This window comes from Dermochelys coriacea, chromosome 3, assembly GCF_009764565.3.
Source record: "Dermochelys coriacea isolate rDerCor1 chromosome 3, rDerCor1.pri.v4, whole genome shotgun sequence".
Classification (NCBI taxonomy): domain Eukaryota; kingdom Metazoa; phylum Chordata; order Testudines; family Dermochelyidae; genus Dermochelys; species Dermochelys coriacea.
In genome coordinates, this window is record NC_050070.1 from 166560197 (window position 1) to 166581601 (window position 21405).

At 46.3% G+C, this 21405-nt stretch overlaps 1 protein-coding gene across 1 annotated transcript in view; it reads left to right on the plus strand.

The window, feature by feature from the left end:
• Positions 1 to 21405, plus strand: part of USH2A (usherin) — a 590403-nt gene that overhangs the window by 433109 nt on the left and 135889 nt on the right. Inside the window, 1 exon segment of the mRNA XM_038396580.2 lies at positions 3900 to 4098. Within this exon segment, the coding sequence (XP_038252508.1) occupies positions 3900 to 4098 (199 nt within the window).

The window sequence follows — 21405 nt, forward strand, 5'->3', positions numbered from 1 at the left end:
TGAAGCATCGGTCCCTGGTTCGATCCTTAGTACGTTAGCCAAGATGACAGTTATCATATAAGTGGGGGTTGAACTCTGCTTGGCTTTAGCTGCTTGGGATGAGTTTCCTCTATCCAGAGGAAATGTGTAAATCACAGAGCAGTGTGTAATGCGTCCCCATCTGTGCCAGTCCAGAGGATGTGATTCTGTTACAGCTCCCAACTACAGAGTCTGGCTATTTAGCTCAAGCAGTGGACACTCAAGAATCTATAGCTGTGGAGGCCCCTAGTTGAGTCTCATGGCCAAGATGACATTTGTTACACAAGCTTATGTGCAACATAAGTCCTATTCAATCGCTGCTGAATATAAGTCTATTTTAAGTGGTGCATAGTCCTCCTGTTCCTGTGGACAGGGGTGAATTTCACCTGAAAAGGACACACTGAAGGGTGTGAAGGGCTGAAACAAATGTATTAAAGAATTTGTGCAAATATTTGCAGTTATTTTAAATATTATTTGTGACGGGTTAGATCACAGAAACCCTCTTGGGGTTGCCAACTTATGTGCCAAGACTACTTCTGCCCCTGCTTTCCCAGCCAGCTTGGGAGTCCAGCACCCTGTCTTGCTGAGCCAGACACACCAGTCTGCTCCAACACAGACCCAGGGTCTGAACCACATGCCTCAAAACTGCAGACTTAACTGAAAGCAACTTAAGAAGTGTTCCTGTCTTTTACACTCAGATGCCCAACTCCCAATGGGGTCCAAACCCCAAATAAATCCCTTTTACCCTGTATAAAACTTATCCAGGGTAAACTCATAAATTGTTCGCCCTCTATAACATTGAGAGAGATATGCACAGCTGTTTGTGCTCTCCTCCCCCCCACCCCCGGTATTAATACATACTCTGGGTTAATTAATAAGTAAAAAGATTTTATTAAATACAGAAAGTAGAATTTAAGTGGTTCCAGGTAGTAACAGACAGAACAAAGTGAATTACCAAGTAAAATAAAATAAAACCCGCAGGTCTATGTCTAAGAAAACTGAATACAGACAAAATCTCACCCTCAGTGGTGTTCCAGTAAGCTTCCTTTTACAGACTAGTCTCCTTTTAATCTAAGTCCAGCAATCACTCACACCCCCTGTAGTTACAGTTTGTTACAGTTTTTTTCAGGTATCCTTGGTGGTGGAGAGGCTCTCTATTTACCCAGCTGAAGACAAAATGGAGAGGTCTCCCATGGGCTTAAATAGACTTTCTCTTGTGGGTGGAGGCCCCCTCCTCTCTCCTATGCAAAGTCCAGCTTCAAGATGGAGTTTTGGCGTCACCTGGGCAAGTCACATATCTATGCATGACTCAGTTTTTACAGGCAGCAGCCATTGTTCACCTGCTACCTTGAATGTCCTCATGTAGACTTCTTATGTGGATTGGAGCCTTCCAAGATTCATTGTCCTTAAGTGCTTCTTGGTTGAAGAAGCTGACCAAATGCCTTACTAAGATAATTTAAAATCCAACAAGTATACAGCCAATATTCATAACTTCGAATACAATAATGACACATGCATACAAATAGGATGAATAAATTCAGTAGATCATAACCTTTACAGAGATATGTTACATGGCATATGTAGCATAAAACATATTCTAGTTATGCCATACATACATTCATAAGCCTATTTCCATAAAGCCTTATGGGGGCACCATCACAGTATTCACTTAGCTCTAGTTGCATCTGTGTAAATAGTACAATAATAAAGTGCTTGCTTTTTAAACAGTAGCGTACATTGAGCCCTACATAAGGGGTAAAATGCTCAAACCATTGTACGAGGTTTTAGACGAGATTCCGCTTTACTTTAGTGAGAAATGTGACTTGCAAACCTGTAAAACCCTGCACAATGCTTTGAAAATTTACCCTGATGGTCTGAGTGGAGTTCTCGAACACAAAATCATTCAGCAGTATGGCTAGAAATATTGGCTTTGCCATGGTACAGCAGTGTGCAAAGACTGGAAGAGAGTCACAATGGTATGAATAAAGGTTGAAGTACTAGCCTTTCTTTCCTTTCTTCTCCCCTCTTTAGCTTTCTCTGGATATTTCCCTGCTTTTGTGGGTTTAAATCAGACCCTGGAATGTTACTTAAGTGTAGAGAGGTTGTGTTGTTGTTTTTTTTGATAGTTGAATATGCAGTGAATACAAAATAGCCATCTACAGAATGTGGAATTAATTCAGTGAGTCAGATGAAGACCTCAGAATAATAATAGTGACTCTACAAGTCACCTATGAAGTTATTCCTTCATAGGTGACATTAATTCTCTCTCTGCAGATGCATATTGCTATGTGTGTTCCTCTGTTTATACCTCAAGGAAGTGAAATAATAGTGTGCTGTTATTTTTATTCTGTTAAGATGTCAAGGTTTATCGCAGCTGCTGCTGTTTGAGTGTAACTGTCTTCGTTTAAATTAATGCTAATTTATGATGTCACTGGCATTCTGACAGTGGCTGTGTAATTGGGCTATGGAGATTTTTTTAAAAAATGTATTGTGGGAATAGTAAGTACTTGACAATTTTATATACAGATAGGAGGACTGGTATGTAGCAGTCCTGAACTGCACTGCAATCTATTACCTAAGTGAGAATGTCACCTGGTGTACAGTGAGAATAGCACAAAACAGCCTAAATATATGTAAAGTGGTGATCATGATTGTGCTAAAATATGAAACTTTAAATTAATAACATTTTCATTCATTTCATGTGAAAAATGTTTTAATAAGAACATTTTTAGGGGAGAGGGTGGCAATTTTATTCCTTTTAGAGATCTTTTTTGAGATCTTTCCTTTGGAAAAATAGAATGCTGTTTTTAGGAATGCTGGGTCAATCCTGGAGATAATATTCATGACTTTTTAATGGTGACCAGTGTTCTACAGACTAGACTGAATTTTTTCCTTTAATGCACTCGCTCTCTTCTAAACTGGATTATCTGATGCTAAATATTGAAACCAAGGACTGGATTGTGCCTTATAGGCGCAATGTTGAATATAGTGCAGAATCACACCTTTCCCACTGGAGATCCAGGAGACTTGAATCCTTCACACCATACACACTTTTTTTCCCCACTTTTCACTTTATTTCTGAATGAAAGAAGTTCAAACTTAGAATGAGGAATATTGCTTACTGAGACACATTCTAAGTCTGAAGTTTTTAAAATTTGTCATGTTGAGTTATGTGACCACCAAAAAGATAAAACCGAACCATTTTGCTAATGCAGGAAAAAAATACATATTTTTTCATTCTTATCTAACTCAAAGGGCTCAACACATTGTTTTTGTTAATTCTCCAATGAGGAGGGAACAATTAGAAGACATTTCAGACCAAAAGGAATTATTTTATGAAAGTTATTAACAACTGAAAAGATTGGTTTACAATGGAATGTCTAGCTCAACTTTGGCAATGGTGCTACTGCCCAATGCTACAATACATCCTAGAGTCATAGAAGCTGGAGATAGGAAGTATCTATTAGGTCTTCTAATCCATTCCCCTGCCAGGTATGACTTATTCTATATTAAACTGGGCAAAATGCTAGAAAATGTTCTGAAAGGAAAAATCTTATGTTAGCAGATACCTAGACTGGATGATCTAATTGGTCTTTTATAGCTCTAAATTTTTAGGTGCTTTGTCCAGTCCTTATAAGAAGTTCATTTTCCCAAGTATTATCAGATTTTGCTAGTTTGCTATTTTTTTGTCTATTAAAGATTTTGTTAATTTGACAGTTTAGAAGGGGATTTTTTACACTTTTAATAATTCCACTCCATGTGACCAATATAAAAAGAAACTGCTGGAGACTTCTAAATTAATGTGAATGTCAGCAGAAGCTCAACTAAAAATAGGATTATTAAATTAATTGTTGTACCAGACTTTATTCTTTTTACTGTAGATCTCTTCAAATTGACTGGGCATCACCAGGACAACCGAATGGCATTATTCTTGGATATGATCTCTTACGTAAAGCCTGGCGGCAATGTACTGCAGCCCAGCAGCTACCAATGAACCAAAGCAATAGACCATGCCTATCACTGGAATGTAAGATACATGAAAACATCTGTGGAGACTTGTGCTATCATCCAGAATCTAAGGTACTTGCAAATTGCATATATTTAACTTAACAGTCAAGTGCAAGATCATACATCTAAAATCAAAGAATGCAGACTGTACCCTGGAAAGCAGTGACACTGAAAAGTATTTAGGGGTCATAGTGGACAAACAACTTAACATAAGCTCCCAGTGCAATGCTGTGGTGAAAAAGGGTAATGTGATTTTTGGAATTGTGAAGAGGGGAATAGTGAGTAGAAATACAGAGGTGATTTTTACTGCATACAGTATTGGTGAGAATGGTACATACTGTATCCAGCTCTGGTGCCCACATTTAAGTACCTTTACAGGGAAAAAGTATGACCTTTTTTAACCTTTGGAGAAAGGCATAACACGAACCAACTCCTGGAAATTAAATTAAGCCAGAAAAATTCAAATTGTTAATGAGGCACAATTTTTAATAATAAGTGTGATTAACCATTGGAACAAACTCCCCAGGAGAGTGGTGGATTCTCCACTTCTCGATGTCTTCAGATCAAGGCTGGATGCCCTCCTGGAAGAGATGTTTTAGTCAAACATAAGTTAGTGGGCTTTACAGGCATAACTGGGTGAAGTTCTGTGGCCTGTGTTGAAAAAGGAGGTCAGACTAGATAATCTAATGGTCCCTTGTAGTCTTAAAATCTATGGCTATATGAACCTTCTTCTCTGCAAAATTTTCCAAGGAAAAGTATAAACTCCCTCTACTACAATTTATCCTAATCAGAAGAAATCCTGTAATTAACTAAAAAGAAAAGGAGTACTTCTGGCACCTTAGAGACTAATTTGTTAGTCTCTAAGGTGCCACAAGTACTCCTTTTCTTTTTGCGAATACAGACTAACACAGCTGCTACTCTAAAACCTGTAATTAACTAGTTAGTGTTTGTGTACCACTGCCATTGAGTGGATCCAATCAGAACTGCTCAGAGGTGTGTCAAATGCTTTATACTGCAAATAGCTAAAGGAGATACTTCATTAGCTCAAGTAGTAAGGAACTGTGCTTTTTGAAGTATATGAGGATCTAAGTCCTTTCAGCACTCTCACTATAAAGTTCTAAGTGGTCATAGTGTGAAGCACAGAGATCATAGTGAAGTTTCTAGGTTTGCAATTACACTGTAGTACACATGTCTATTTGAAAAAGCCTCTGGGGAAGGTCATGAAGTGAAGATTAAAGCTTCCTGGTATACATTTAACTCATATCATTCATCATAATTTTCATGGCAAATAATTGTTTATTGGGGTGATTAGGTGCCTTTCAAATTCTTCCTTGATTGAATGACTTGATTCTGCTTTACAGCAAATCTATTTAGATTCAGATACAAGTGGGTGGTTGTTTACATGACAATAATGAGCAACTCTGAATGGAACTATCATGATTTATCAGGAATATTTTTAAATTATGGTCATTTGCAGATTAATCATCATATTAGTTGCTGTTCAGGAGTTGGATCAATAGTGCAGCCAGACAGTAGGAGTCTGTAAATGATTTTTATTGACAAATGAGGTAGAAAACTCTTAGTTTGAGGGTAAGATTTAATGTAATGAAATAATGTCCCTATTTGTCAACAGCATCATCCCGCGTTCAGTGTCTAAAGCTAACTGTGTATTCACAAGATTCACTTTCAGAGGAGACAGTAATTAAGACAGTGAGTTATTTGAGGGATTCAGATCAAAATATAAATTATTCCAGCTGACACAGGTTTAGCTTTGGTTGCATTCAATGGAGTGCCATGCACCTAGCATTTGTGAAACCTTATTGCTGACTTATGAGCATGATTTTGTTTTGAAATGTAAATTAATTTATGGGGTTTTTTGTTTGTTACTTTTTGAGAAACAAATGTAAACGTTTAATAAAATGTAGCATGTAGCATTATTTTTAATACTTCTAGGGATGACGTAAAGAAAAATATATGTATCTACCCCTTACCTGTGATACTTACACCAAATTATTAATACTGACTTTAAAAGATATTTTTTCTCAATGAATGCGGGTTACTTTGTTTACTTTAAAAGATATTTTTTTCTTAATGTGGTTTACTTTGTTTTTCTTCACTCAGTTTTCACAGTGACTCTTAGGATGGAAAATTTTAGTCTCATATATAGAGAGATATAAGGTGGTGAGGCAATATCTTTTATTGGATCAACTTCTGTTGGTGAAAGAGACAAGCTTTCAAGCTTACACAGAGCATTTCTTCAGGTCTGGGAAAGGTATTCAGAGTGCTGCAACTAAATACAAGGTGGAACAGATTGTTTAGCATGTGTGGTTTAATACATTCCAAGGTGAAGTGGCCCGATAACACTTCTTCAGTCATAGGATAACAAGGAGGTGCGAGGGATAGTGGCTTACAGATTGTTGTAACCAGATATAAATCTGGTGTCTTTATTCAGACCATGATATTTAGTGTCTAACAGAGTTATGAGTTTAAGCTCCCAGGTTCATCTTTTGAAGGTGTTGTGCAGGTTTCCTTTGAGGACAAGGACTGAGAGGTCAGATAAGCAGTGATGGTTTTGTGAAAAGTGTTTGCCCATGGGCGATGTGGTGTTTTGTCTCTTATCATTTTTCTGTGTGAATTAATTGGAGTGTAATGATTATTTGGCTTCACCCACATAGTTGCTATTGGGGCATTTAGTGCACTGGATGAGGTATGGCATATGTCGTGATAGATCCAAAGAAGGCTCTGAATAGCTCTCTTTCACCAACAGAAGTTAGTCCAATAAAATATATTATCTCACCCATCTTGTTCCTCTAAAATCCTGGGATTAACATGGCTACAACACTTTAAACAGTCTTGTATAGTACTTGCATTTTCTATGTTTTAAATACATCTTTGTTAGTTTTATTTTTCTGCTATGGGGTTCATCATGGTACTAACTGTGCACCTCACAAACACTAATACATTTAGCTTCATAACTGCCTTCTGAGGTAGTTATCCTCATATGACAAAAAGGACACTTCATGTTTGTAAGCACTACTGTTATTTACTGAGTCCGCTCCACCAGAGGTTGTATTACGTATTGTTTGCACTTTGGTAGTGCTCAAGACTTCTAGAAGATGCTTCTTCTTCTTCTGGATTTGGTCCTATCGAGCTAGGTGTAGTACAAGCAATGGTAAGCATTTATGTGACAAAGTTCCTCCTCTGCCCTGGTGGGTCCTGTGGCTTTTTGGCAGATTTGCTCACCTCAGCGGTTCATGGCAGCCCTCAGTTTGGCCGCTTCTGCTAGAGGCTCAAACCTGCCATTCACTCAGCTAACCTCATCACTGGCCAGCATGGGGGAAATGGAGAACAATCTCTGCAGTCTCTGTTGTCTCACCTAGGGGTCGGTACAGGCCAGATCTCTTTCCAAATTAGACCTTCCCTTCTGGTGTTGCTCACAGACCAGGTCAACGCCTCCTGTGTCCAATCAGGAGTTGGGAGGAACCCAGGCCCGCCCTCTACACTGGGTTCCAGCCCAGGGCCCTGTGGATAACGATTGTCTACGTCTCCTGTATCAGCTCCATGACAGCTACAGCTGCAAATCCCTGGGCTACTTCCCCATGGCCTCCCCCCAGCACGTTCTTTATCCTCACGACAGGATCTTCCTCCTGAAGCCTGATCACGCTTGTACTCCTCAGTTCTCCAACAGCACGCCTTCTCACTCCCTGCTCCTTGCACACCCTCCCCTAACTGATGGGAGGTCCTTCTTAAACCAGGTGTCCTGATTAGTCTGCCTGACATAATTGATTCCAGTATGTTCTTAATTGGCTCCAGGTGTCTTAATTAGCTTGCCTGTCTTAACTGGTTCTAACAGGTTCCTGATTGCTCTAGTGAAACCTGTTCAGCCAGTGGCCAGTAGATCTGCCTCTGGCTCCTCTGCTGAACCCAACTGGCCTGGCGGAAGGAGGGAGGCTGCTGCTGCTGCTGCTGCTGCTGCTGGGCCTTGGGCTCTTGCTGCCACCGCTCCAGCTACTTCCCTGGCTGGGCTGGGCCAGACACCACCCACCCCCCTTCTCTGCTACCTGGTTGCTGAGTAGCTGCTGGGCTCCCCTCCCCCCCTTAAGTGCTGCTGCTGCTCCAACTGCAGCCCCTTGGGAGGGGAGGCTGCTGGCCCGCTCCCCGAGGGGGGGAGTGAGGGACCCCTACCGCAGCCCTCGCTACTGCTGCTGTGGACACCACCACCTGTGAGGGGTCCTTTCTGCCTGCCTGGCCACTGGGCTGCTGCTGCCTTTTCTGCCTGGGAGCTGCTGGACGCCGAAGGAGGAGGGGACGAGGCCGTCTGCCACTGGGGGAGCGCACAGGGCCTCTGAAGACCACTGTGGAGGGGGCCTTAAGGCTGAGTAACTTTTGAACTGTGCTCTTGTGGTGGGGGTTTTGACTGTGTTTGTGGGGACACCAGGGGTGTGGTGTGGAGCCTACCTCCCAGTCCATCTGTGTGCCAACCCCCACCACCGCCTCCATCATTGCTGCCCCCTCCACCACCCCCAGTGGACACTTACCATCTGCCTCAGGCTCCTGCCTCTGGGACTCTGCTGCTTGCTTGGCCTGCCGCGCCCTTTCACCACCTTTTGGGCCTGAAGCAGCAGCCAGCCCGCACTGACTCTTTGCAAGCACACGTTCCCCCCCCTCCGGACTGGACCCCTTTCGTGAGCCCCCAGCTTTGTCCCTTGCTATTTGCCCCTTGCAACCTTTTTGCCCTCCCCTTTACCCCAGCACCTCACTGGCTTCAGTTTGTTTGCCTGTCCTGCCCTTTTCCCTCTGCAGCTTTTGTTTGTTTGCCCCACCCCGGAGCTAGCTTCTTGGTTCCCTGTCCTGCCTCCAGCCTGGTTCTCCCCCGTCCCCACGGGGTACCCCTTCCCTTAGCCCCTTACTCAGTGTGCCCATGCTCCCGCCCATGCGCTTGTGTCCTTCCCCTGTTTGAGTGCCCTATCTCACTGCACTCCGCTAACGTTGTTATGACCTCCATCCCCTAGTGCAGCTAGAGGAGCCGGATTCTTATCATGAGTCGGTGACTGTTCCCTACAAGCCCTTGATAGCCCCCCTATCCAGCCCACCCCTTTTGGCGTCCTCCTCCCCTGCCTGCAGCCTAGCGGAGAGGAGTGGTCGACCTGCCTCCGCTTTCCCCTCCTCTCTCTGGTGTTTTTCCCTCCCTCCCTGCTTATTATGGTGTGGGACATGACGGGTGGGGCCCCTCCAGCAGCCCCAGATACCCCTGCCCCTCCGTCACCCCCCCCAAGCCTCTACCTCAACCGCTGCTGCCAAACCACCTGCCACCTCCGCTGCTGCCATGTCCCTCGCCCCCTCAGATTCCGGGGGAGCCCCCCCAGCTGGCGGGAAGGGCCAGGGTAAGAAGAAGGGGAAGGGCCCCGCCAAAAAGACCAGGCCCTCCATGGCAGGGACTGCCCCCACTGCCGTGGCCCCACCACCAGCCACGGCATCTCTCCACCAGCTCTGCGGGTGTCCCTCCCCCGGCCCCCAGGGCGTATGCCCAGGTGCCGGCAGCTCCCCCACCTGCCGCTATGTCATCTCTCCCGCCCACCGCCTCCGCTATCATCTATAGCGGCCGGGGCCCCTTTCCCACCATGACCAGGAAGCACAGCGTCCGTTGCCTCCTAGTGCCCGCCTTGCTCCACGTGGATATGTACGTACGGCCATTGTGGTGGCATCCAAAGTGTACGGGAAGGTCGTCTTCTTTTTAGCACCGGAGACCGCCTAGGAGGCGGTGGAGAAGGGCCTGGCAGTGGGGGGGCATGTTTGTCCCCCTGGAGCCACTGGACGACCTGGGCATCCGCCTCATCCTGACTTCAGTCCCTCCCTTCCTTCCCGATGCCGCCCTGGGGAAACCCATTTCTGTCTTGAGCTCTCTCTCACTAGGATGCAAGGACCCTGCCCTCCGTCACATCTTCTCGTTCCGCCGCCAAGTGCAGCTTCAACTGCCGCCGGCGGCGCGTGACGGAGAGGCGCTTGAGGGATCCTTTTTGGTCCCCTACCAGGGGGCCCATTACCGGGTGCACTATTCCATGAGGGAGGCCCGGTGCTACCTCTGCCGGGCAATGGGGCACGTCCGGAGGGACTGCCCCTTGGCCTGGCAAGGAGGGGCATCCAGGACCCGTGAGCCCCGGCGGGGCACCGGCCCTGACATTGCCGGCACCCCTGGTTCCCGGAGCCTGGAGCCGCCCCTCCTCCTACTCAGTCCACCATTGCTCCCGTTCGGGCCCAAGGGGCGCTCCCCCCAGCACGCCCAGACAAGCGGGAGAGCCCCACCTTTGCTGCCTGCAATCTAGGGGAGGGTGCAGCAGGGATACCGCCAAGCATGGGAGAGGGCCCGCCCCAGGGGGAGTCTTCCCTTCCTCATGCTGCCCCACCGCTGCCTCCCACAGTCCCTGAGGCATCGCCCCTGCCCCCCGACCCGACCCCGGTTAGCCGGCCCCCGATGATGCCATGGAGAGCTGGGCCCTAGTCCAGCGGAAGTGGGACAAGCGGAAGGCTCGAGCTCCGCTTCCTTCCACCGATGCGGAAGCCCCCCGGAAGACCAGAAAAGGGGGCACCGATGCTGAGCCCTCTGCCCTGCCCGCGGACACGTTCCATCCCCGGATACTGGCTGGGGAAGACGTGGCAGCACGGGAGGGCAGTACCATCCCTCCATTGGAGTCCCTTCCCTCCAAGGCCCCCGATGGAGCCCCTCCTGCCCCGTTACCATCCGGAGCCCCTGTGAGCCCTGAGGCGAGCGTCACTTCGGGCATTGGTGGGGAGACCTCTGGGGTGGTGGAAGGAGAGCTCCCTTCCATCTACGAGGAGATCGAGGCCCTGGGTCTGACCCCAGGGAGGACGACCCTCTGCCAGTGGGCCTCGATCTGAGTGACCTCACCCTGGCCCCCCCTTTTCCATGCTGCCTCCCCTTAATCGTGCCCGGCCGACGCGGATGTCCTCCGGGAGATAGTCGACCATCACTCCCTGGTGGACGTCTGGCACGACCACCACCCGGACGACGTCTTGACATTCACCTTTGTCCGGGTGGAGGCCCATCGGTTGCGCCACTCCACGTTGGACCGCATCTACTTACCACGTTTCCACCTTTCACAGGCCCACTCCTCCAGCATCCGGCCGGCCCCGTTCTCCGATCATCATTTAGCCTCTGTGAGGGGACTGGCCTATTGGCATTTTAACAACAGCTTGTTGGAGGATGTGGGCTTCATGGCGTCCTTCCGGGAGTTCTGGCTGGCCTGGCGAGGGCAGCAGCGTGCCTTTCCCTTGGCGCGGCGCTGGTGGAACCTGGGGAAGGTGCGCGCCCGACTCTTCTGCCGTGACTACACCCGGGGCGCCAGCTGACAGAGGGATGCGACGATAGGGCAGTTGGAACGGGAGGTCTTAGAGCTGGAGAGGCGTCTGGCCGCCAGCCCCAAGGATCCATCCCTCAGTGGGACGTGCCGGGAGAAGCGGGAGGAGCTCTGGGCCCTCAAGGACCATCGGGCCCGCGGTGCCTTTGTTCAATCCCGCATCCGCCTCCTTTGGGAGATGGATCGCGGCTCCCGCTTCTTCTATGCCCTGGAGAAAAAGAAGCACATCACCTGCCTCCTCGCGGTGGACGGCACCCCCCTCGTGGATCCGGTGGAGATGTGCGGGAGGGCCAGGGCCTTCTATGCATGTCTTTTTTTCCCGGATCCGACTGATCCTAACGCTTGCAGAGTGCTCTGGGATGAACTCCAGACGGTCAGCATGGGCGACCGAGACCGGCTAGAGCTGCCTCTCACTCTGGCCAAGTTCTCGGAAGCCCTCCGTCGCATGCCCACCAATAAATCTCCGGGCATGGACGGGCTGACCGTGGAGTTCTACCGCATGTTCTGGGACGTCCTCAGCCCAGACCTAGTCACCGTCTGGGCCGAGTCTTTGCAGAGCGGAGTCCTCCCTCTTTCGTGCTGGCAAGCCGTGCTCGCCTTATTGCTGAAGAAAGGGGACCTTCACGATTTACGGAATTGGCGTCCCGTCTTGCTCCTCAGCATGGACTACAAGGTCGTAGCGAAAGCTATCTCGCTGTGGCTAGGGTCCCTGCTGGTGGACGTGATCCACCCAGACCAGACCTACACCATCCCAGGCCGCACCATCTTCGACAACCTGTATCTGGTCTGGGACCTCTTGGAACTTGGGTGTAGGGACGGTCTGTTGTTCGCCTTCCTGTCCCTGGATCAGGAGAAGGCTTTCGACAGGGTGGATCACGGGTATCTCCTGAGCACTCTACGAGCGTTTGGCTTCGGACCCCAGGTTGTGGGTTTTCTCCAGGTACTGTACGCCTCCGCAGAGTGTCTGGTCAGGCTCAACTGGACCCTGACCGAACCGGTCAGCTTCGGGCGAGGAGTACGGCAGGGGTGCCCCCCTCTCGGGCCAGCTGTATGCTCTGGCGATCGAGCCCTTCCTCTGTCTCCTCCGCAGGAGGTTGACGGGGTTGGCGCTGCGGGAGCCGGAGTTGCGGCTGGTCCTGTCGGTGTATGCCGACGATGTGCTCCTCGTGGTCCAGGACCCGGGTGACTTGGCGCGGGTGGAGGCTTGCCAGGCTGTTTACTCAGCAGCCTCCTCCGCCCGGGTCAACTGGGTCAAGAGCTCTGGCTTGGTGGTAGGGGACTGGTGGCAGGCGAGCTCACTCCCACCCGCGCTTCAGGCCATCCGGTGCAGCGTGGGTCCGCTGCTGTACCTTTCTGCCACGCATCCATCTGCGCCAGAGAACTGGCATGGTTTAGAGGGCAGGGTGGTAGAGTGGCTCCGGAGATGGACAGGGCTACGGGGGAGGGCACTGATGCTTAATCAACTAGTCCTGTCCATGATCTGGTACCGGCTCAACACCCTAGTCCCGGCCCCGGATTTCCTGGCCAACCTCCAGACATTGATTCTGGAGTTCTTCTGGTCAGGACTTCACTGGGTCTCTGCAGGGGTTCTCCATCTACCACTGGAGGAGAGAGGGCAGGGCCTGAAGTGTCTCTGCACTCAGGTCCGTGTCTTTCGTCTCTAGGTCCTGCAGAGGCTCCTTTATGGTTCAGGTAGTCCAGCATGGAGCGTATTGGCGCACGCCTTCCTGCGTTGCCTCCAGGGGCTCCGATATGACTGGCAGCTCCTTTATCTCCATCCGAGAGGTCTTCCGTGAGACCTCTCCGGGCTCCCGGTCTTCTACCAGGACCTCCTCTGGACCTAGAAACTGTTCACAGCAACCAGGTCCATGGCGGCCTCTGTGGAGGAAGATCTCCTCATGGAGCCCCTGCTACACAACCCCCAGCTCCGTGTGCAGGTGGCAGAGTCCCCCTCGGTGCGCCGGAGGTTGGTCTTGGCAGAAGTCACCAGAGTCAGAGACCTCCTGGACTATGATCAGGGAGACTGACTGTATCCCCTGACGCTCGCTCAGCGCATGGGGCTCTCCAGATCTCGTACTTCCCTGCACAGGAGGGTGAGGGCCGCTTTGCCGCCTGCTGCTCGGGTTTACCTCAACCGGGTCCTAAGGGAGGGTGTGCCCCACCCATCCTCCATGCCAGGCCCTCCAGATCTTTTCATTGGGCTCCTGCCCCGTGGACTCAATGACCCCTCTGCCCCTTCACCGCAAGCCAGCTAGAAGAGCTGCAGCCGGTCCGTTTCCAAACCGTGCCGAGGGAACATCTATACACACTCGTGCTCCACACCCTTCATGTCCTCACTCTCGTGTCCCACCCTGACACAAAGTGGCAGGACCTCCTGCTACCCCTAGAGGGTGAGGAGCCCCGGTGGGCCGTCCTCTATTCCACCTTAGTCCCAAGGCCCTCTGGGGATATCAGTTGGCAGCTCCTTCACGGGGCCGTGAGCACAGGCGTGTACTTGGCGCGGTTCACCCCAATCCCGGACACCTGCCCCTTTTGGGGCGTGAGGGAAACCATGGCGCATGTCTACCTGGAGTGCGCCAGGCTGCAGCCCCTATTCCTGCTCCTCATGAATATTTTGTTAAGATTTTGGTTGCACTTTTCCCCTCACCTTCTTATCTATGCACTCCGTGGCCCCACTAAGTCATGGGACCTCCTGGTCAACTTCCTCCTGGCCCTGGCTAAAGTGGCCATCTATAAAACCAGGGTGTGGAGGTTGACTGATGGAGTCTCCTGTGACTGTGGGGCCTATTTCCGATCCTCCGTCCATTCACGCCTCCGGGCAGAGTTCCTCTGGGCGGCATCCACTGACTCCCTTGACACCTTCAAGGAGCAGTGGGCACTGTCCGGGGTTCTCTGCTCGGTGTCCCTGTCTGGTTCCCTTCGTTTGACCCTTTGACCGCACTCTTGTCCCTGTTGTTCATTAGTTGTCCCCCGTAATTATTTGGCTTTCCAGGTCCTGTGGACCCCCCTCTTAGGTTGGGGGGGGGAATCCTTTACCAGTGGGGGATCCTTTACGAATCCCAATACGACCAGACTCTTGTACCCCACTGGTCTGTGTCTGTCACATTTATTACTATTAGTGTGGAATTAGAGCCTTGGGAGTAATTTAAAATAGATGGTGACAGAGTGCTAGCAGCCTAGAGCTGACCCAGTGTTCTGTTCACTAAGGTACTAACTATCCCTACCCCCTGGAGTGGATTTAAAGTGGGGGGAGGATGCATGCTTAATGGCTTGATTAGGCAGGAAGCTGATAAGCTAATAGGTATGTTCACCCTGGGATAAAAGACCGACAGCATGGCTGCAGCTGGCCCTGGCCAGATGACTTGGGTTGGAGGATTTGGGGCTATAAAATTGCAGTGTAGGCACTGGTGCTCGGGCTGGAGTCCTGACTCTGAAACCATGAGAGCGTGGGTCTGAGAGCCCAGGCTCCAACCCGAGCCCCCATGCCTACACTGCAATATTTAGCTTTGGCTCTGAGACTCTCTGCCATGGGTATTGGTTTTTGTTTTTTTCTTTCTAATCTCAGTGTAGACATACCCAATGACTGCAATCAGCCCTCAGCTGGGAACAGTTAAAGGATAGGGAAGAAAGTGCAAGGGAGGAAGGCTGGGAGGGGGGCACAGGAGGCAGGATATCAAGAGGAGGAGATCTTTCCCTTTCCTTCCCCAGAGAGTGGGCTAAGGGGGAAGTTTATTTCTAATTGTATGTTCCTGCCCAAGGTTGTATTGGTGAACTGGTGGAGAGGACTCCCTAAATAACACAGGGGTGCTTATAGATGTGGAAGTGCCCAGGCTGTTTGAAGTGGTCCAAAGGGCAAAGACTTCCATGTTGCATAGACCTGTATAAAATATCAACTCATTCATGCAGGTGACTTGATGAAAATATTGTCCCCCTATCTTCCCTATTGTGGATACTCATCACAAGCCAGTGCTTGGCCTGCTGTAATACACATTGCCAACAGTCCCTAAGGGCCTGTGGGAATCACTGTGGGGTACTCTATCACCACTTTATATGTTTGAATATAGCTGGGTGAAATTTTTCAGCTGAAAGTTTTTTTGAGAAAACAGGTTGATAAAACTTTAATCGATGTATGTTGTTTCAGCAAATTATTTTAGTTTAAAAAAAAAACCCAAACCAAACAACCCCGAAAAAAAAAAATCTGAAAAAGTCAAAACATTTTGTTTTGACATTTTTTAAAATAAACATTTAGATTTTTCATGTTGTTTAGAAATTTCCTTTCATTTTATTTTTATTTTTTTAAGTTTTAAAATTGCCTGAAATAGAAATGAAATGTTTGATTTCAGGTTGAATTAAATGTTTTGTTTGTCCTGAAACCTGAAATGAATTTTTTCCCAACTTTTTAATTGGCCAAAAATTCTGGAAATTTTTGATTTTGGGTTGATTGAAAACAATTTTTTCCAATGATTTTTTTTACAACTGTCAGCAAACCAAAAAATCCATGATTAGCACAATTTGAATGTCCTGCCCATTCTGCTTCTGAGATGCAAATAACGCTCCCAACATATTGATGGTGTTCTGTTGCCTTCCTCTGAGCCAGGCATCCACATATAGTTTGGCCACTGACGGGAGAGCGGGACTGTGTGTGAATGTTTTCGGGGGACAATATCCACACAGACCTGTTGGGGCACAGTTAAGTCTGAATGGGCTCTGATTAAATGGGTAATGAGACTTTGAAGAAAACCTGTGGATTTTCAAATGCAGTTGTCAAGATTGCTGTGCTACAGAGTTCTTTATATGGCACCCTCAGAAACTACCATGTTGAACCACATTTGGTTCTTTCTTTTTCCTCTTACTCTCCTTCAAGTGAAACTTGGTTACTTCATACCCTCCCTCCTAAGCCAAAATCAGCTTTTCCTAACTCCTCTTGCTCCCTTTTTCTTTAAGCTCTCAACTACTTCAGCCAACGCATGCCTGCTTGCTCAATAGCAATCATCTAACTTTGGTCACAGACACCCAATGCTGAGCTGCAGTCTTCTCTTTCCTTCTCCTTCCACTTCCTTTCTTATGGGCTTTAACCAGTGGTAATTGGGGCAAACATTGGCAAAGTCACCTTTGAAATGTGGCATGGAGTCTCCCTCAAGCAAGCTGGCATTTCACTCATTTTATTAATTGTATATGTTATGCAAGAGACAATGGGCCTGATTTTCCTCGCACATCAGTTTTATCCTGGTGTAACTCCATAGACTTAAATGGGGTTATACTTGATTTGTGCAGGTCCAATCAGTCCATTTGTATGTAATTAAATTGGAGATCCAGTGTTATGTGTTAACATTTTTCCTTATCTGTTGATCAAAGGGTGACATTTTGCAATATCAGTTTGGTTGTTATGGAACACTGGAACAAAGGGACTGTGTTCTTTTTTCCTTGTATACAAAATACAAATGTTAAAACACAATTCCACCCCCAACAAAGAAACCCACACTTCAGTAATAGGAATGTAGTGTCAAATAATCTTTTACTCTGTATGAATCACTGTCTAATTTTAAATCCATGCACAAGCAAAGGGCCATGAATGAAGTAGTTTAAAGCCTCATCCAAAGCCTCCCATTGACTTCAATGGGCTTTGGATCAGGTCCTAAGTTTAGTCCTACGTAATTTGTTCTGCACTTGTTGAATCTTTTAAACCTGTTTGAACTTATTGTAATAAAACTCCTTGGGATGGCATTTCTTTCTTTCTTCATCAAAATACACTCTTGTGCCATCATTGGATAAGTGTGTGATGCTTGAATACCAAAAACCATAAAAAGACAAGCTTTACTGAAAAGCTGAGTGTCGAGCTCCTGGCTTACAATACATTTGTGGTTTGCCTGACAGGAGGGGCCTCATTTGTATAATCACATATGAAATATACATTATGTGACAATACCTCTTTTTCAGTCCCAGGATTGTTATGCCGGTGTTTTCAGCTGCTGAAGTTCATAACACTCTCTTGCCTAGGTGTCGTTACTAATGTGCATTTCCCACACAATCCTATTCACACTTGAAATCTTTAAAAGGACATTAGCCAATTGAACAAACATCCTCTGGAGTCCGAGGAAGATATTCAAATTACTGGTAGAGTGTGGTACCACCCAGCAACTAAGATACCAGAAGTGCTGAAGGCACGTCTGCATTGCCTGTGTAGCTATACTACCTGAACTGTCTTGCTATTGCTATGTGCATCCTGAATTTAACAAAGCAAGCAATCAGAGATTGTCACAATAAAAAAATAATTAAAATAGTGGTGTATAAGGAAATAATTTCATTAAGCAAAGGCTCATGAGTTTGAATAACAACAATGGTTACAGTGTACAGTTCAGTGCCTAAAAGGAGACTGAATGGAAGTGTTAATACAGCTGCAGTACTTCTATTTTCAGCAGTGGCAAGCTACATAAATCTGCTGTTAATGAACTAATCAAACATAGCTCTGGCATTACTAGGAAGTCCAAGCTTGCCCCTTGACTCATCATAATTAATACATGAATGCCATTTATTCAAAACATTGTCAAGACTCATTTCTTTAAGAAGAACAGTTGCAAAAATAGTGGTTTTATACCTAGCCTCCTGAAATAGCTCAACCTCACAGGCAGGATTCTCGGACATAAAGGCAGCATCGCAAGGAACATTCCATTCAGGCCACAAGCCTGTCAGCATTCATGTGAACATTAGCAACAGTGTTGCAAAGTCCATTCTAGGTTCGCTCAGGGCTTGGGCAAGATGCTCAGGTCAACATCTGCCCCCCAAAAAGAGGACAATACAGAAATATAGTAAGCTTTGGTCAATAACATCCCAAATGCGAATTATTCTACTAGGGCAACGTACAGCACTGCAAACAGAATTATTACTCACAGGTTTTAAAATTCACATCTGTGTTAATTGTCTAAGGAAAGTAACAGCTTGGGAAGAGGAGTGAGTGGCCTCATTGAACTCGCACCACAGCACCAGGTCCCTGAAATGTAACACCAAGAGATGCATTTTCAGTTCCTATGGTCTGGCCAATGGACAGCAGGGAACTTGCACAGTACTGGGGACCAAAAACCAAAAAATAGCAGGACTTACTAATAGAAGAGATTTCTTTTCCCTATGAGGATGTCAAGGGTCAGTCATTGCTGCAGTACTTGCTCCACAAGCAGAAAAATGTTTTTAACAAGCTCATAGCTCATAAGAATTCCATCTAGTCTTTTGAGACTTGCCATTCTCATAGGTGGCTCTGGAGGAGTGTGTGTGTGATAAGATAGATAAACATGGCTGCTCCCTGCCTTACACAAGCGCATGCCTGAGCAACCAAGTGCTCACAACCTGAGGATGCCTGTAGTGAGCAGAGGGAACATGATCACCACCTGCTGTTCATAGAAAATACAGCCCAAGAGTGATTTACCACTGTGTGTGTGATAGTAAGATTTTTACAGGTATCAATTTGCAAATGAATTAATGTAACAACATGCTTAAGTACATTGACTATAGCTAAGGACCTGTTGTCTAGTCTGTACGTATGTCTCAGCCTTCTGCAGGGTTGAATCTCAGGCCTGGTCAAGTATTTGAGTTACTGTGTCTGATTACTACAAGGATCTCAAATTGCTGGGCACCATTACAACATCCAGTATGTGCTGCCACACCTAAATATAAGAGGATGAGATAATAATAACCTTTAGCCATTACTTTCAATGCCTTTGCTGATTTGGTTTGTGACATAATCCTAATGCTACTTGAATACAATTTATTTTATGGGTTGATAATGCAAATTCTTTGAGCTTAATACCAATGCAAATAGTAACTGACTGTCTTGAGAGTGCTGCCAAAAAAGTGCTATTTCACAATTTACAGCTGGCTGCAGAGGATATTATGGAGCTACATAATAATAATAGTACCAAGTGCATCAATTGGTAACGCCAGATAAAAAAGTCCAGACGTATTTTAGCTCTGACTGGGGATTTTTTGGGGGAAGCTCTGTGTGGGGTTTTGGAAGATCCTGACAGAAAGACTTGAGTCATTTTAAATAAGAGTGTGGAGCTAGTTACTGAGGCTCAGAGAACATAGCTGGTTATCTGACAGGGGATTTCCCAAGGGAGTTCAGTTGGGAAAGAAGAAACATTAATAATTATACTTTACACTTACACAGCACCTTCCATCCAAGGGTCTCAAAACACTTCACAATCAGTAATAAAGTGAATCTTACAATACTTCTTTGAGGCATGTGGAGTGGCTGTGCCCAGTATACTCGAGGCATTATTTGAAGGAAGAACATCAGCTGGACTATAAAATGGCTACTGCAGGATCCAGTGCTGGCTATTTCAAAGATGTGCAGTACTTCTATTTCTTCAAAGTCCAGGGGGACAATATATGGATGAAGTTCTCACTCTTTTTATCCTGGGTGATAAGGAAACATTGATAAGCAACTGAAGCCTGTGAAAGAAACCAGAGAAATCAAATTAGGTAGATTACAAAGAGAAGCACCATCAGAAGGGACCACCAGTGGGAAAGAGATAGAGAAGGGTTGAAGACTAGGTTTTAAGCCATCATTTACTTGGATAACTAGATTGTATACTGTCTCTGGTGTCCCAAAAGAAGTAATATGAAAAGAGGAACAGAGAATACCCTTAGGAAGGCTGAAGAATTTCTAATTCATGCAGTCTACATTGGAACCAATGATGCACATATTGGCTGATTTGATAGAGCCAAGGCTACTTTTAGGAACTTGGGAAGGTAGAGACACTGTAGCTAATCTTCTGGGTCCATCTGGTGACAAATGTGAGTGAAGAAGGAAGAGTGGCTTAATACTGACCAGACCTCATCCATCTTTATTTTTGAGTAGTAGTAACCACCAGGTCATTTAAGTTCAACCCTGCACTGGGGTTGATACAGAGCTTCACCTTCTCAGAGGAGCACTGTATGGCAGAAGGAGTGTGCCTATCACAACACTCCTTTATAAGGTGAACCCATTCTTTATAATGCTTTACCCATCTCTGTCCCCTTCAGGGCATTGTATGGTCCTGTGGTGAGAGAGAGATGGAGCCAATGCCTTTCTGCCTGGCTTTTTTGCAGATCATGGAAAGTCAGAGGCAGTGGTTCCTTGCTTTCTATATTCCTTTAACCTCACTGCACTGCACACCCCCATGAAAGCCAGATGGAATCTGGTGATCAGAAATTTACAAGATAATTGAGAATACAATTTATTTTCTTACATGAACAGTAAAAGAAAAGGTGTCATGTACACAAGATAGTAGCACAGAGTAGAGGGGAGTGGCAGCATGGATTGTGTGTTTCTTCCAGGAAGGATATACATAGTGTTGTGTAAATGTTATATCTACAATTTTATTTTTATCAGTTCATACCACTTGGTCCATCATTCCTCAAATAATTCAGCTGTTAATCTAGGGAGTAAGTCATTCCACTTCTCTTAATTATTTAATGTTGTCAATCAGTAATTAATTTAAAGGAACTAGACAAACAAAAGCTCCTTTTGAACAGATAGAAACATTCTTTTCTTTTCTTTTCTTTCTCTGTTGTTGTGATGAGCTGAATTAGAAAAGAAAGGAATGATAGCTATTATACACTTGTGCTGTACTGCCAACTGCATTTTCCTTCTAGCCACAAGAGGCAGCCATTCTAACTAATATAGCTGCACTGAACAGGTTCTGAGGTTACATTTCACTATGATTCTCCCAACTGTGCTATATGATTTGTTATATATATATAGGATGTCAGTCTATCTGCACAGGAGTAAGCATACAAATAATTATTTGATTGTTCAAGCATATAATTTCCTCTACAGTATCTGGAGAGAAGACCACAGTTAAAAGGCCTTTTCAAAATTCATTTCCATGTAAATTTTATTTTGAAAAAAGTATATAAATTATATTCTCTTGAGATCACATTGTCTGAAGACTTGTGGTAATAAATAAGTAGTTTTCTTCTTATAGCATATGATCACTTATTTTAATGTGAAAAGGAAACTCAAGAGCTC